Source organism: Phyllostomus hastatus, unplaced genomic scaffold (genome assembly GCF_019186645.2).
Source record: "Phyllostomus hastatus isolate PE091 unplaced genomic scaffold, TTU_PhHast_1.1 phas_scaffold_129, whole genome shotgun sequence".
Taxonomy (NCBI): domain Eukaryota; kingdom Metazoa; phylum Chordata; class Mammalia; order Chiroptera; family Phyllostomidae; genus Phyllostomus; species Phyllostomus hastatus.
The window spans coordinates 3,059,159-3,075,177 of record NW_025334009.1 but is presented as its reverse complement, the minus strand read 5'-3'; the positions used below and the strand labels follow the sequence as shown (position 1 = coordinate 3,075,177).

The following is a 16,019-nucleotide window of genomic DNA, read 5'->3' as shown; positions in this document are numbered from 1 at the left end:
GCAGGAAGCGCTAGAAGCCCGCCCCGGCCCAGCTGCCGGGAGACTCCGGGAGGGAGCTGCAGGGGAGCCCCAAGGCGGGAGGCCTGCAGTCCCCGCCACAGACCCCGCCACAGCGCCCGTGCACCCCCGTGCACTGGGGGCCTCGGGGCTGCTGGAAAGAGGCGCCTCCTCGGGATACTGCCCGCCCATCTGCGTGCGTGCCCGTCAGGGGCCCCTCAGGTGTGCCGACCACAGCACAGGGGCTGCGTGGCCTTAGGGCGACCGCCCAGGCCCGCTCCCCCGGCCCCTCCCAGCACTCCGGAGCCCCGTGGGCCACCCGCTGCTCAGACACCCTGCTGGGGCTCCTCCTCCTCCTCCGCCTTCCTCCTGAGCCTCCCGAATTCAGCTCTTCACCAGGTTATTTTCAGTCCTTCTTGGTTTTAAATAAATTCGCTTAAGGCTGTAAATTTGGCTCTGATTAGCATCTTAGCTAGATTCCAAAAGTTTCCAGTGCACAGTGCTTTCCAGGCCATTCCCCTTCGGGCGGTCGGCCCCCCCTCCGCGCTGAGGTCCCCGTCACTCAGCCAGCAGTGACCGCGGCGGGCGGTCCGGTTTCCAGACCGAGGGGCTCAGGCGTCCCTCCCACCACCGACGGTGGTCAGACAGAACACACTCGCTTTCTGAGACCGTTCCGCCCTCTGCTGGCCTATTCGCTTCTGTTCGTCACTCGTGATGAGGTCGTCCACCGGCTGGTGCGCTCGCCGCTCCTGAGGGTCCCTGCAGCTCCCGGCGGGGCCTCCAGCAGCCTGGAGCCCATCCGCCCCTGACTGCCGTAGGCACTCACCTGTCTGGGTTCTGGTCCCCACCCAGGCCCCGCCACCGCCTGTCCAGAGAGAGGGTCCTGCCCGATCCTCACGAGAGCTGGGCGAAGCCCGGCTCCACCTCCTCGCCCTCCTGACCCCTGCCCCACCCGCCCTGGAGCTTGGGGGACCTTGGGGGACCGGCGCTCAGCCGTTTCACCACACGGCCCCCCCGCCACGCCAGCCTCCAGACCAAGGGGCCCACGGTAACTAGTTCCTTCCCTCTCCCACGACAAAGCATTGGTAGAGGGAATGCTACAAAGGCGAGCCACAGGGGCCCACGCTGTTCAGCTCCCGTAGCTCTTGGTGACCCTGCAGCCCTGCAGCTCGTCCAGACCTCTCCACTCCACCCCCCCGCCCCCCGCCTGACTCCCCTGCAGGCCTGAACGCTGACCCTCGTGCCCACAACAGCTGCTCGGGCAAAAGCCCAGCCAGGTCCCCCCACCCACCACCATGGGGGAAGGGTTTTGAAGTTTTCTGGTGGCTGCCATCGAACCAACAGGAACGCCCCCCACGTGCCCCAGTCACAGGCAGGAGGACAGCTGCACCCGGCGAGGCCCGCGGGGCCTCTGGAGCTGGCACTCTGGTCTCCCGCCTGCACTCCGGCCGCTGCTTCTACAGACCTGGGGGGAGGGGGGGGGCGGGGCGCTCCTGTACTCTCCCGCCAGCCTCTGCCGTGGGCTGGTGTGTGTCCCGGGGAAGGCCAGGGGTGAGGACCTCAGGGAGGGGCTGCTGCCCAGGAAGGCAGGGGCTCTCTGCTGACCACGGCTCAGGACACCCGCCCCCGGCCTCCCACTGGGGGCCGCAGGCAGGGGTCAGCGGGCTGGACACACAGCTGGGGCGCTCAGGTGGAGGCAAGTGTGTTCTTACCCACCTTGAGGTCCGCTCCCCTCTCTGGGAGGTGCCCCACTGCCCAGGCCAGGAGTCTGGCTCCCCTTCCCCAGAGCGGCCCGAGGGGCAGCCCGCAGGCCCCCGGCTCCCTGCCGGCTGAGGCCCCCCCCGGCCTCCGTCCCGGCCCCAGCGGGGGCCCAGCCTGAAACGAGCCCCCAGGCTCCGGCAGCCCAGCGCTGGCTGCGTGCCCACGCCCGGGTTGGCTGGGGCGGCACCAGGGGCCGTGTGCCGCCTCTTGCCACCCGGGGCTCCACGGCGACACGAACACCCACTGCACAGCCGCGAACACCGGATTTAGCTCCCACCCCCGGCCCGCCCACCCCCTCTCCCAAGCAGCTCTGGGACGTACACCAAGTGAGCACGGCTTGAGATGTTTCAGGAAACACCGAGAAACAGAGCTCTGTTTCAGCACGCTGCCGCACGCTCACCGCACAGGGCTGCGGGCCTGCTCAGGCGCGAGGCTTTGGGCGAGGGCGGAGGCTGGTGGGAAGGCCTTCCCTCTCCGCCCCCCCGCCTCATCGGGGCTCCCGTGCGGTCCGACACCCCCACCCCGCCCGAGCCCAGGGACTCCCAAAGGCACGCACAGGAAGACCCCCCCTGCTTGTGCCGCTGAGTCTCCACGGCCGCGTGTCTGCAGAGCCCCGAGGCAGGTCAGCGCACGGGTTCCAGGGCTCCGCTCGGGGGGCCAAGGGATGCCCGAGGTCACGAGGGGACAGTCAGCACTGAGCCCAGGGGAAGTCCAACAACCGCGTCCAGGTGCCTCCCCGCCCTCACCCCCAACTGAACTCCCACGGCCCCTTCTCCACTGCGGGGCCAGGCCCAGCACCCCGGCACAGACCTGTCTCTGCGGCTCGCCCCGTGGCCCAGGCAGGGAGGGGCCCCAGGGACCCAGCCCACCTGGGCCCGACCTGCCCCTCCCTGCCGCATTGGCCGACGCCCTCACCTGGTGCCCGTGGAGCGTGTAGAGCAGCCGGCCCTCCATGAGGTCCAGGATCTTCAGGGTGGAGTCGCTGGAGGCCGTGGCCAGGTAGTTCCCCGACGGGTGGAAGGAGAGGGCGTTCACCGCCGCGCTGTGCACTGGGGAAGGGACACCGTCAGGCCCGGGCTGGGAGGCCCGGGCGCCTCTGCAGCCTGGGGAGGAGCCGTCGGGGCCGACCGAGGCCAGGCTGGGGCAGCCACCGCTCAGAGGGGCTGTGAGGACCCCACAGGGGTTGCCCAGGACAGCGGTGCCATCCACGGGCAAGAGGAGACTCATCTGGGCAGAGGGCAGAGGGCAGAGGGCATAGGGCAGAGGGCAGGCAGTGGGAGGTGCAGGGCGATGGAGGCCTGCAGCTGGCCAGAGAGACAGTGACTCCCCTGACCCTGAGCCACCACACAGGGCAGAGCAGGGCGTTGCAACATGACACTGTCTCCCACGCGGCCCTGGAAACGCCCCCGATGCCTCCGCCCTGGAGGAGGGGTGTGGGGGCAGTGAGCAGACAGGTCGGGCCGGGTTCCTGGCCCGGCCCCCCACCAGCCCACCCTGTGGCCTGAGCCAGCACCCAGCACCCTGAGCCTGTGTCCTCCACCACGGCGCCCACGAGTTAGGGGTGCTGTGGGGATGCTGCCCGGTCAAGCCCGGCGGAGCGCTGCAGAGGGGCCTCCGACGTCCCTCTCCCTGCCCGAGACGTGCCCTGCAACTGCCAGTCCCGCCGTGTCCCCCTCAGCAGCTCCACCCTGGCCACTGCCCGCTCCTCCCCCTTTCCCAGCCCAACCCCTGCCAGCCGTCCCGGCGTCCCTGGCTCTCCAAGACCCGGCCACCCAGCCCCGTCGGCTCCGTAGCTGTGGGACTTCCACCCCTTGTTCTCCGCGGGTGGGCGAGACTTGCCCACCTCTCGCCCGACCCTGAAGTCCCTTGTGCAGTCACCTCCTCGGGCGAGCCTCCCTCGACCCCCTGTCCGGGCCACCCCCCTGGCTGGTCTCCAGCCAGTGCCCTCTTCATGGAGGCCGCTGGACTCAGACCGGGCGCCCGAGACCACGTGCCCCGCCAGGCAGGGGCTGCGCGGAGCCCTCCGCTCCCAGCTCCGTGCCCGGCTCGGGTGGGGCTCAGGACTCGGGCGAGTGGGGCCCGGGCGGGCTGCATGGGGACGGTGACCTGTGGACCAGCAACACCACAGCTCCATCGCAGCTTCTCAGGAAGGCCCGGCGCCTTGGTGCCCATCACCCCGGGCCTGGGGGCAGAGCCCAGCAGGGCCAAGATGACGAGAGCCCTCGAAGTCAGAGCTGCCCCAGTCTCACGGCAGACTCAGAACCAGCCCCATCCCGGCACGGCCGGGCCAGCCCAGGGACCCCTGCCGGGCCGGGGCACCGCCCCCCCCACTCAGCGCACAGCTCAGACCCATGCACACGGGGAGGCGGCCAGGGCTCTGCATTCCCGTCTGGACGCCGTCTAATCCAAGGCTGTGGGGGAGGACCGCACCCTGAGGGTTTAGCAGGGCCAGTGGCAGGAAGAGCAGAGAAATAAAGCCACAGCACTGCCTTCTCACCACGCTTCTGGTCTCAAAGTGACGAAGGGCGTGAGCCTGCCCTGCTGGCTGCACAGCTGGATTAAAGCCCCCTGGGACCACCCAGGGCAGGGCGGGGGGCTGCGGGTCCGCTGAGGCCTGGTGGACAGAGGCCCTGGGGCTCCGGGCTGCAGCTGCAGCGGCAGAGGAAGGCCAAGAGCTCCAGGCGCCTGAGCGAGTCAGTGACCAGAACCCACGAGGAGCCCAGCGCGGGGTGCGGGCAGACACCAGACTTGGGGGGGTGGGGGGGAGCCCTGAGTCGGAGACCCAGATTCACAGCTTCCGCTGCAGGACCACGGGCGAGCCTCAGTCTACCCCCACCCATGACTCGGGGAGGTGGAGCCCTGTCCTGCCGAGCACCCAGGCCTGTCCCTGGGTGACGGACCTGCGTGTGTCCAGAAACCATAAGGCACACCGCGGCTCTGGGACCAGCACTGCTGCTCAGCTGTCTGAACAGCCGTCGTGTGGGCTCGGAGCATATGGAGCCTCACCCACCTCCGCAGGGACAGGCGCTCGGGGACGCCGCAGCCCCGCCCCCCGCCCCCCCCCATCCCGCCCAACTGGGAGACTGGAGCTGCTCCCCACAGTGATCGGCCAGAGCCGAACGCCCTGCCTGAGACAAGCGGCATCGCCTGCTGCTGCAGCCCGAAGTGACCCCGGCCACCCGGCCCGGGCCAGCAAGTGCCCCCCACAGAGCACGGCCACAGGGCGGCTGGCCACGCACCAGGGCACCGCGAACCAAGTTCTCGCAGAAGAGCCCAACAACCTCATACCCTGAAGCCCACACAGGGGTGCCTGGAGCTCCCCCAGAGTCACTGGGGACACTCTGGCTGATGCGGTGTCCTTAAACACGCTCCCCCGGGGCCCAGGACGGGAAACCGCTCAGGTGCCTGCTGCCGGAGGCCTGGGAGCCCTTCCTGGGGAATCAGCCTGCACGCAGGAGCCCGCCCTCCAGAGGGAGGGAGAGTGGCTCTCCGGGAGAAGGTTCTGCTGCGGGAGCAGGACCTCCTGCCCCACCCGCCGCCCAGCCTGAGGGGTCAGGAACCCGGGGACCTCTCCGCAGAACCCTCCTCTCTCCTCGAGTGCTGGCGTCATGCCCTCCTGGCCACCCTTTGCACGAGACCCCACACTCCTCCACCCCAGCTCTGCCGTTCCCCCCCGCCACCCCGCCCTGCCCTGCAGACCTTCTCCTCCATGGCCCCTCAGCCACAGGGACCCAGGATGTGGCCCCGCCCCTGTTCACGCCCTCGGCCCCTGGGCTGCCCCGCCCCACCCCACCCCACCCTGACGCCCGGCCCTCACCCAGACACCGGACACAGACGCCCACCCACCAGTCCCACAGGCTCTCGGCTTCCCTGCCAGGCTGCCCTCAGCACTGCCGTCCTGGTACGCTCCCCATCCCCCGGCTCGAGGGACGGGCCGGTCCCGGGCCCGGGCCCGGCCACTCTGCCTGCGTCTTTGGAACCTGGGCCGGAGCTTGGCCTCCAAGGCCCTCCCCCGTGGGTCCCGCCAACACCAGGCCAAGTTCATGACCCGTCAGAGGGGGGCCGGGCCCTCCCACCACACGCCCCGGCACCATACTGTGAGCCTCAGAAACCCACGGAGAAGGCCCTGTTGCCAATCCCTCCGCAGATGGGGACCAGCCCGACCAGCCCCAGCCCTTCCTCCCGCCCCGCCCGCACTCCTCCTCGCCCACCCACCTCCCCCAGTCTCCAGTCCAAGCCTGGGCCAGAACAAAGGCCTCTGAGCCTGGGGGGCGGGGAGGGAGAGGCACCGTCTCTGACTAGCAGGCAGACCTGGGCAGCTCTGTTCCAGAAGTCTCTGAAAGAGACAGGTCAGCGACAGACCCCAGGGCTCCCCTGGAGAAAAGGCCTGGCCCGTGGCTGGCCTCTGCCACCTGGTGGGGGTGCGGGGTACTGCAGGCTGGCCTTGCCGGGACTCCAGGCCCCCTGACTCCAGACGGAGGCTGGGTGTCCTCCTCAGCCTCACCCCTGGGCAGCGCATCTGGCCCCCGCTTGGCGGCAGGCTCTGTCCAAGCCCTCCACACGGACCACTCCACTCAGCGTCCCGCCCACAGCCCTGCAAGGCAGGCCTGTCCCTGTCCCCGGAAGCCCGGGGGGTTGGGGGCCCCACCGGGAGCTGAAGCTGGCTGCAGTGCCCACCCTCCACCACCACGAGCTTTCCGGGACCATGGCTCCCCCCGCGTGCAAGGCCTGTCGCTCTGGTCACCCCAAGACAGTGCTGTCCTCAAGCCTCCAAGAACCGGCCAGGGGGGTCTCCTGGGGGCAGGGGGGGAGGGGCGCTGAACCCCAGGCCCCTCGCCTTGTTCGGACACGCCTTTCCCATTTCCAGGCGTGAACTTTAAGCTCCGCCCCAGGTCACCGACCCCAGTTCTCACAGCCAGCGCTGCCCCTTCTCGCCTCGGCCCGAGCCCACAGGCCCACCAGCCGGCACTGCCTCCCAGGTGCCCCCGGGGCCCCAGGCCCACACCGGGGACCCGCGGCGCTGCCGGTCACACCTGCTCAGACGCCCCAGCCCCTTCGGCTGCCACCTCCCCCAAACCCCTTGAGGTCTGCCCCTGCCACCCACCCACCTCGACTGCCCGAGGCCCTGCCTTCCCAGGGTTACAACTAAAGAAGGGGTGAGGCCCGGGGCTGGCCCCCGAACCCAGACCGGGCTGAACTGACCCTCCTTACGGCTCACAGCCCCACATCTGTGGGGGACACCGTGGGACCCCAGGCAGCCAGTGTCCCGCCAACACTGACCTCTTTCAACAGACCTGGCCCCTTCACGGGTCAAGGGTGCCACCATGGACCCGGAGGGCAGAGCCCCCATTGCAGGGGGAGGCCAGTGGCACGGGCGGCCCCAGAGGGGCGCTTCCCGAGGGGAGCCCTGGCCAGTGGCCCGTGGAGGGCTCCGCCTGTGGCCGGGCTGTGACTCCTAAGTGGGCACAGAGGGCGTGGTGGGCGCCGGGTACACGGAGGCTTCACTCGGGAGAGCCACGCCTCAGACTGCAGCCCCAGGAGACCCCACCCGCCCTGGGGTTCCCCCCCGCCCGCAGGGCTGTCCTCAGGCCCCCGTGAGCCCCCAGTGATGAGCCGGACGCCGGCAGCCTGGGTCCAGGTGGCTGCTCGCGGACACTCACGCTGGTAATGCTGCAGCAGCCGGTGAGTCCGCACGTCCCATAGCTTCACCGTGTTGTCCATGCCGGCGGCGGCGATGCACGTGCCGCTGGGGTGGAAGTCCACGCAGGTGACGAAGCTGCAGAGACGAGGCCGCCCGGGCTCAGGAACTCTGCACCGGCTCAGAGCAGACACCCAACACCCGGCACTGTCCCGCCCCACACCTGGCCCCGCTGTCCCCAAACGCCCCCTCCCTCCCTGTCTCTGCAGGAGTGGGCGGCAGCAGCAGTGGCTGCAGTGACCTGAGCTGGGCTCACCAGAAAGCGTCGCCTGCTGCACACAGGGACGGGGGACGGGAACCAGTCCTCAGGCCGAGGGCCAGCCGGCTGCTCGGGCCTGTAGGGTCCCTGCCCGACCCAAGGGCCCTCACCGCCCCCCCCCACCGCCCCGCGGGGCCTCCAGGCTGGTGTCATGGCCAGTTCTCAGGCGGGGCCCCGGCAGCAGGGGCAGAGACGGGGCTCATTTGGGGACCCAGGGCAGGTGAGGCCCCGCGCAGACGCAGGCCCCTCCCTCTCCTGATGACTGGGCAGCGTAAACAGCCGCCGTCCGCTGCGGGGCCGAGAGGACCCTTCTGCTGGCAGAGCCCCCAGCGCAGAGGACACAGCCAGGTGCCTTCTGGGATCTGGGCGCAACCGCCAGACTGACACGTCACAGCCCCGAGAGCCAGAGGGTGAAGGGAGGGGGTGCCCCGAGGACGACCCGCCTGGAGGCTGCCAGGGAAGAGGCTGAAGCTTCCAGCCACACAGGAGAGGGGGGACCCGGGGCAGCAGCGCCGTGGCTGCCGGCCCCGCAGGCAGAGCAGGGCCCAGGGACTCACCCGCCGTGCTCGCAGTACGAGTGCACGCACTCCCGGCTGGTCTTGTCCCACAGCTTCACGGTCTTGTCGTCGCTGGCGGACACGATGAGCCGCCCGTCGGGGGAGAACCTGTGTCGGGCCGGGCACCAGTCGCACGGTGGGCTGGCAGGCGTCACGGGCGCCACACGCCACCTCGCACGGCACCTGCCTGCTGTGCCCACTGCCAGGCCCCGGGGACCGGTGGGGCTACACACCCTGCTCCGACCCGGCGACCCTGTGAGCTGCGGCAGGCACAGCAGGCCCCCGCCACCGCACGCAGCACGCAGTGGTGCTCTCGCTGGCCGCTGGCGCTGCTTGGCATCAAGGTCAGAGTGGGTCAGCAGCACACAGCTCCCATCAGAGTGGGGGCCCTGGGGCCCCGCCAAAGGCCAGTGCAGACCTGACCCCTGTCTGCTGGCCTGGCCCCTCCCGTTCTCAGAAGCCCGATGGGGAGGCCTCTCCGAGCCCTGAGTCCCCTCAGGACAACGGAACGGGTGCTCTGGAGAACAAGCAACCTGCACGGGGTCCCCAGAACAAAGCCACAGTCCCCGACCCCAGGTTCCACGGGGTCCAGGGTCCCCAGACTCCTCCAAACTCTCCCACCGGAGAGAGACTCCACAGGCGAGGTCTCTGTCGAGAGGACAGAGACGGGGGCAGCAGGCGGACCTGTGTCTGCGACTCCGGGACCTGGGAGGCCCTTTGCATCAGCCTGTCCCATGGCACTGCCCCCGTCCGGCGGCTCTGCAGCCAAAGTGACCCGGGGCAGAACGCCCCCAGGAGAGAGAGCGGGCAGGCCTCAGCGCCAGAGCCTCGGGTCCAGCCCCGGCTCTGCCGCTTGCCCACCACATGCCCGGGGGCAAGGTCCCGCCCCGTGTGCCGCAGGATAACTGATGGGTCACGCAGCCACTCATGACATCAGAGCTGTCCCTGCACCCTCCCACCGGCCAGCAGAGGGGTGCGGCTCGGGACGTGGAGGAGTGGCGTCTCCCCCGGCCGCGGTGCCGGCCCCCCGCAGCCCTCTGCTGCCCCAGCCCGGGCTCCCCGAGGGCCTGGGGCGGACGCGCACCTGGCGCAGCGGACCCAGTTGATGTGCTGGCTCAGCGAGAACAGGAACTTCTGGCGGTGAGTCGACCACACCTTGACCGTCTTGTCATCGGAGGCCGTCACGAGGGACTGGCCGTCGCTGCAGAAGTGCACGCTCCTCACGGTGGCCGTGTGGGCTCGGAACACAGTCGACTCGCCTTTGCTGTGGGGGCAGGCACCCGGAGTCGGCGGCACCCTCCCACGCCCACCCGAATACCCGAGAACCCCAGGAGCAGGGCCCCGGCCACCGGGTGCTGGCAAAAGCAGGCGCCCCCCACCCCAAAACAGGACTGGGGTCCACCCCGAGTTCCCCTCCTGAGCCTGATGGGGGGGTTCCTAGCTGAAGCCTCAGCTTCTGATGGCACCTCCTTGGGAGGGGGAAGATGCCCCCCCCCGTGGCCGGTCCAGAGCCAGGGTGGGGACAGTGCTGGCACCAGGGCCTCGGACTCAGGCAGGGCCCTCCCAGTCTGCGACTCACACGTTGGGCACCCAGATGCGGACCGTCTTGTCCCGAGAACCCGAGGCAAGCAGGTGTCCGGAAGGGGAGAAGTTCACGGAGGTGACGGCGTCCTTGTGGCCCGTGAAGCGGTAGGCACGTGACTGGGGCTTCATGTGCCAGACCATGAGGCACGCGTCCATGGAGCCGCTGGCTGAGGGGCACAGGGACCCTGAGACCCTGGCTCTGGCAGGCCTCAGGCCTCCACCGGGACTCCGGGGTGACCGTGAAGCGGGGAGCGGCAGCCCCGGTCCCCACGGGCACCAGCCACACCGCTGGCGAACGCTGACCAGGAGTCTGGAGCAGGCCCAGGTGGGGACCGGACCAAGAGATGCCCTTCGTGGCCAGCCCTGAGCTGCAACCCAGGGGGCCTCAGGGAAGACTCGACCCCCGTGGGGTGGCTCCCAGGTCCCCCAAACACCCCTGAGGCACTGCAGAGCAGGGCCTCCCAGCCCTGGGGCGCGAGCCCGGCCCACTGGGCCTTTCACCCCCCAGGAGCCCAGAGGAGGTCCCCAACAGGGGCCAAAAATGATTTGTTTCCTGTTAATCCTATGGGACTACAAGGCCAGCAGCCCCGGCAGGAGACCTTGACCATAAGATGAAGGGGGAATCCTGCCCACGGAAACCAGGAAGCGCAGCCGTGACCACCCCCCCACCCCGCCGCCCCCAAGCAGCCAGGTTGAGGGGTACCGGGGGCACAACTGCAGCACAAGGACAGCGGGGGAGGGAGGAGGGCACTATTCCACACCCTTCTCCTGGTGGGCATCTCCAGCTAGGCGTGCCCACACTGCTGCGGACGACAGACTCCACGGAGACCCAAGGACAGGACCCAAGAGTGGGCTGGGTGTTCAGGGAGAACCCCGGAACCCGGTCCCCCCCTTAGAGGCAGTGCTGACTTTGGAAGCCCCCGACCACTCTGCCCCCCACCCTCCTTGCACGCAGAAGGGAGCTCGGGAGCCGGGAGCAAGAGGCAGGTCTGGGCAGAGCACGTGGGTCCTCACGCATCCTGTGCCCACCCGTGCCCCCCTCCCAGGTGGGGACTGGCCTTCCCGGCTCATAACCCGGCACCCAGGACAAGGTGTCCCCTCTTACCCAGTTGCTTCGAGTTGAGATTGAAGTCCACACAGGTGACTCCATCCCGGTGTCCCTTAAAATGCCTCTCCAGCGAGGGGTCCTCCTGGGGAGAGCGGGGTCGAGAGTGTGGCAGCCGGGAGAGAAGAGGCTGTCCCAGGGCTGAGCCTGTCCCCGTGACGGCCGGGGGTTGGGGGACTTAGGCCTGGCGCCCTAAAGGACCGGGAGAACTGCACACAAGTTCAGCAAGGGTATGTGATACATTGCCGACATACAAAAGTCAATCGTTTTGATACCCTTTTAAAGATTTATTTTTAGAGAGAAGAGAAGGAAGGGAGAAACCTCAATGCGTAAGAGCTACAGTGATTGGTTGCCTCTCACAGGCCCCCAACTGGGAACCTAGCCTGGCAACCCAGGCATGTGCCCTGACTGGGAATTGAACCGGCAACCCTTTGGTTCCCGGGCCAGCACTCAGTCCACTGAGCCACCCCAGCCGGGGCTGTTTTAATATTTTTGTACACCAGCAAGGAACGACCTGAAAAAAGCAAGGTAACAATTCCATTTATGATATATTTTTTAAAAATGTAACATGCAGATAACTTCACAAAAGAAGTACAAAATGTACCCAGTGAAAACTATATTGTTGAAAGAAATTTAGGAAGAACTAGTTAAATGGAAAGACATCCCATCTGCATGGACCAGAAAAACTAATACTTCTAAGGTGCAATACTCCCCAAATTGTTCTACACACCAACCTAGTCCCTAAGAAAATCCCAGGTGCCTTTTTTGGGGGCGGAAATTGACAAGCTGACCCTAAAACTCATATGAAAATGGGAGACAGCCGGAATAAACAAAATCGTTTTTTAAAAACCTTTAAAAAAAGAAAAAGAAAAACCAGCCCCTGTAGAAAACAGCTTGGCAGTTCCTCAAAAACTTGAAACAGAGTTTTTATCAAATGATCCAGCAGTTCAAAGCCAACCCCTGAAAGAACCGAAAACGTGTTCAAAGACCAGTGTGCGAGGGTCATGGCCTAAGACAGAAAGTGGAAGGGCCGGGCGCCCCCCGAGGTGAATGGATCAACAACAGGTGGCCCGCCCACGTGATGAGCGGTATTTTTCAGCCCTGAAGGCCACGAAGCTCCGGCACACGCCACAACACGGATGAACCCCGAAAACACATCCCTAGTGAAAGAAGCCAGTGCAAAGGGCCACATTCTGTCTGATTCCATTGACACAAACACCCCAAACAGGCAAGTCTATAGGGACAGGACCCAGATCAGGGTTTGCCAGGAGCTGGGGGGGAGAGGGAGACAGGGAGGGCGGGCAGTGACCGCTCAGTGGGTGGGGGGGTTTCTCTGGGGTGACACGCTGTTCTGGAATTAGCCGGTGATGGCGGCTGCACAACATCACGAAGCCGTCACTAAAAATCACTGAATTTTATGTTTAAAGTGGTGAATTTTATGCTATGTGAATAACGTCTCAATAAAGTTATTTTTTAGCCGAAGGAGAGAAAATTGGGGTGTCCCAGCACCCCTCATTGCAGGAACCACACCCCACACGCTCAACCCCGCTATGGAATGGCCGGTGAACCTAAAGGTCCACCCCGGAGAGGCCCCCTGGTGGCAGCACCCCACCTAGCGAGGGAGAAGCCCGAGTTCACGACCCTGCTTAGGAGCTAATACTCCGGAGACTGTCCATCCAACAGCAGCTCCTGGCCAGCTCCTCCTGAACTTGAGGAATTCGATCCCGGGGTACAAACATCTCCCTCTGCCCGGAATATCAGACACCTCAAAGAAGCATTTGGGGTGCACCAGGGAGCCCACCAGGACCACTGCCAACCTACAGAGCTGTAGCCAAAACTAAGGTCCCCATGGCCCAGTGCCAGCCCCACTCCCAACACACCTGCCGAGTCTCCCTCGCAACCAGAGGGAGTGGCAGCTGGGGGACAGCCCCCAACAGAGCAGCAACCGCCTCACGCGCGTCTCTGGGAAGAACAAGAGTAAGGCAGTGCCCACGTCTAGGCTCAGTGGGCAGAGGCAAGTTTAGGTTCACCCCTGAAATCTCCCAACACCCTCTGCGCCAATCCCACGGGCCGTGTGGTTCTTCATCTCCCCCAAAGGTGGTTTACGTATTGGGGCCGGGGGAGTGTCTTGTGGAAAGAGCACTGCACTAGGGGTCAAAATGCCTGGGTCGTAGTCTGGGCCCTCGGCTCAACTCCTCAGATGCTTGCGGGGATAAAAAGGTCACCCCCCAGCCTCCCAGACTCTCCACCCAGGCAGAAAGCCAGGCACGTTGGAAACAACCTCCCAAAACAAGGGCTGCGGAGTGCTCCCCGGGACGCCCACTAGGTGCCCCGACCCAGCGCCCCTTGCACTAGGGCCGAGAGTTCGGGCTCGGAACCCGGAGTCCCACCCGCCGCCTCGCCACCCGCGGCCAGGTGGCCATAGTCCCGGGGGGAGACTAAGGCAGCACTTACCGGACAGGGCGCGGCCATGGTGGGGACCAGGGCGCCCAAGGCGCCGGAGGAGCCCGAGGTGGCAGCGGCTGCTGCCGTTACGGTGCGTTCAGTTTCCGCGCCCCTAATCGCCGCCAATAGCAACACCGGTCGCGTCCCCGCGCCCCGCCCACCGCAATTAAAGGAGACGCAGCGCCTCGGCTATTTGCTCCGCGACCGGAAGCAGAGCTATAGGGCCAGCTCCAAGGTGTCTGCTTCCACTTTTGCCAGGCCACGCAGCCTACGGATTGCGCACCTAAAGACCTCTGTCCACCGTCAGTCATCCTCCCTGAGAATTTAAAAAGCACTGGATGAGGGGTTCGCCCCACGCTTCCGTAGCCCCGTTACGGAGTCGGAGAGCACAGCCCTCTGGGAAATGCAGTTCCAAGAACGGCGCCACCTTGCGTCTGGGCGAAGCTGGAACTACATTTCCCAAGATGCCTTGAGGGAGGAATTGAGAGCCCGGGATTAACCACGGCGGCGAAAGTATTCAGAATCCCGGAAATAAATCTTATACTTTCCCTTAAAAGCACTCTGTAGGCCTTTCTTTTGCTGAGTACCTTATTAAGAGCTGATTGTTCGCCCTTCTGGAATTCTTTAAAGGGTTCGTCCCTCCAAACGCGCTTAAAACAGTGCCGATTCATAAAAACACCAGTCACCCTGACAGGTGTGTCTCAGTTGATTGTGCTTCGTCCGCTGCCCCGCAACCCGCCCCGCCCCGCCCCGCAAGCAAAGCGAGGGGTTTCTGGTTCCATTCTCGGTCAGGACACCCGGTTTGTGGAGTCCAGCCGCCTGCGAGAGGCAACTGAAAGATGTTTCCCTCCCGCATCGATGGTTTTTCCTTCCTCTCTTTCTGCCTCCCTTCCCCTCTCTCTAAAAATAAAATTAAAGATTTGTTTAAAAATAAAAATCTGAAAAACCACTAGTCCCTTGGAACCACAAGCGTGGAGCGGAGAGCTAGGTGCCGTTCTCAGTTCTCCTTTGTAAGTGACTTCTGGGAAAAATAGCCTTGCTCTGTGGGCCTCACTTTCCCCATTTGCAATACGAGGGAGTGTGGTGCAGCCCGACCCTCTCAGGAGTCTCCAGCCCTGCGAAGCCCTTGGAAATCAGTAACACGCCTGCACGGGAAGGAGGCAATCCAGGGGCCTGGCCACCAGAGGCCGTTGCTGCCCACTTTCTGCAGTGGGAAGGCCCGGCCTCTCCAGACCTTTCTGCTGGCGTCTCCCCAACCTGGAACGGACCTGGGCAGGGTGTTTTGCAAGATTCAGCCAACTTCAGTGGAGGAAAGAATGTCCAGCCTGTAAAAAAGTTTTTTTGAGTTTATTTGAGCCAAAATTTTGAGGACATGCCTGACAGCAAAATCTGATGGGATTGAGAAAATGCTCGGAGAATGGCAGTATTTGGCTCATTTTATCCACTAGAATCAACAAAGGAGTAAGGAGGGCTACGTGAAACCCACAGGTGGTAGGTTGAAGAAGCAGGAGAAAGCAAAGTGGGGAAGTCTCTAGGACTGGATACAAAGCAAGACAGAGAAACACTTCTTTCACACTGGTGGGGGCAGGATGGTTACATTAACTGTCACAGTAAGCAGAGATGGCCTGCAGGCAACCAGATGACAGTGAGGGTGGTCCTGTGCTCTGGGACCTGCACGTGTGCCTCCCAGAGGTCTAGAAAAGAAAAGTACTTGACATTTCCAAGGGATGCTGCCCTGGATGCGTCAGAACGATAAACAGGCTCCCCAAGGTCAAGCTCTGCCCCGCTCAGGAAGCTGCAGGCCTGGGACGTGACGACCTGCCACGGCCTGCCCATTTGGGAATTCATGATCAGACCAGCCTGTGTGGTTACTTTTAGTCACTGAACTTGTCGGGGACTTCCAGGGGCCCCCCTGGATAGCTTGTTGGGTTTATGACACAGCCCTTTCGTTATTTACTCCTCCATCATCCCCCCTGGGCAGGCTGGCTTGGCCCCACCCGGACACTGGTTACAGTCTAGCCAGGCCCTGAGGTTTCTAACTACATCTGAGACCTAAGATGTAACGGGGGGGGGTGCCTGCAAACCGGAGCCTGATTCGAGAAGCTCAGAAACGCTCGCTCCCGGAGCTGGAACGTGGTGGGGAAGAGGTCTCTCTTTCGGACCTCGAAGGTCTAGGGCCGGACGCAGGATGCAGAGCTACCCCTTGTCCAGTCTTGTCCACTGTGATCTGGCATACAGTTGGTTCCTTCATGTGAGAAACGGTCAGGCTCATTTAACGTAGGTACTGGGAAATGCTCCTTAGAACAAGTGTAGTGTCACACCCTGAAGTTGCTCCGCCCTGTTGATGTTCAAGCCAGGCAACACCGGTGGTCCGCAGGAGCTTGTCACTTAGAGAAACCCTTCCGTCAGAGGATCCCCCAGCGTCAGGCGTGCTCGCGGTGAGGGGCGCTGGAAGATCGCGCTCATCCTCCCCACGCTTCCCAGGTCCCACTCTCTCCCAGCCTTACTCATCAGGGAGGAAGAGCAGGGCTGCCTCGCCCTCTCTTGCTCATTCATTCTCCGAAGGAGTGCGATGGGCTGACGCCGCCCCATCACCCCGACAACCCAGGGTCC

At 65.0% G+C, this 16,019-nt stretch overlaps 1 protein-coding gene across 1 annotated transcript in view; it reads right to left on the bottom strand.

The window, feature by feature from the left end:
* Positions 1-13,735, bottom strand: part of POC1A (POC1 centriolar protein A) — a 36,111-nt gene extending 22,376 nt beyond the window's left edge. Inside the window, exons 1-7 of the mRNA XM_045857481.1 lie at positions 13,416-13,735; positions 10,962-11,046; positions 9,852-10,023; positions 9,357-9,536; positions 8,273-8,380; positions 7,419-7,534; positions 2,674-2,807 (exon numbers count right to left, since the gene is read on the bottom strand). Of these exons, the coding sequence (XP_045713437.1) occupies positions 2,674-2,807; positions 7,419-7,534; positions 8,273-8,380; positions 9,357-9,536; positions 9,852-10,023; positions 10,962-11,046; positions 13,416-13,433 (813 nt within the window). The 5' untranslated portion in view covers positions 13,434-13,735. The remainder of the gene's footprint in view (positions 1-2,673; positions 2,808-7,418; positions 7,535-8,272; positions 8,381-9,356; positions 9,537-9,851; positions 10,024-10,961; positions 11,047-13,415) is intronic.
* Between the last annotated feature and the right edge of the window lie 2,284 nt (positions 13,736-16,019).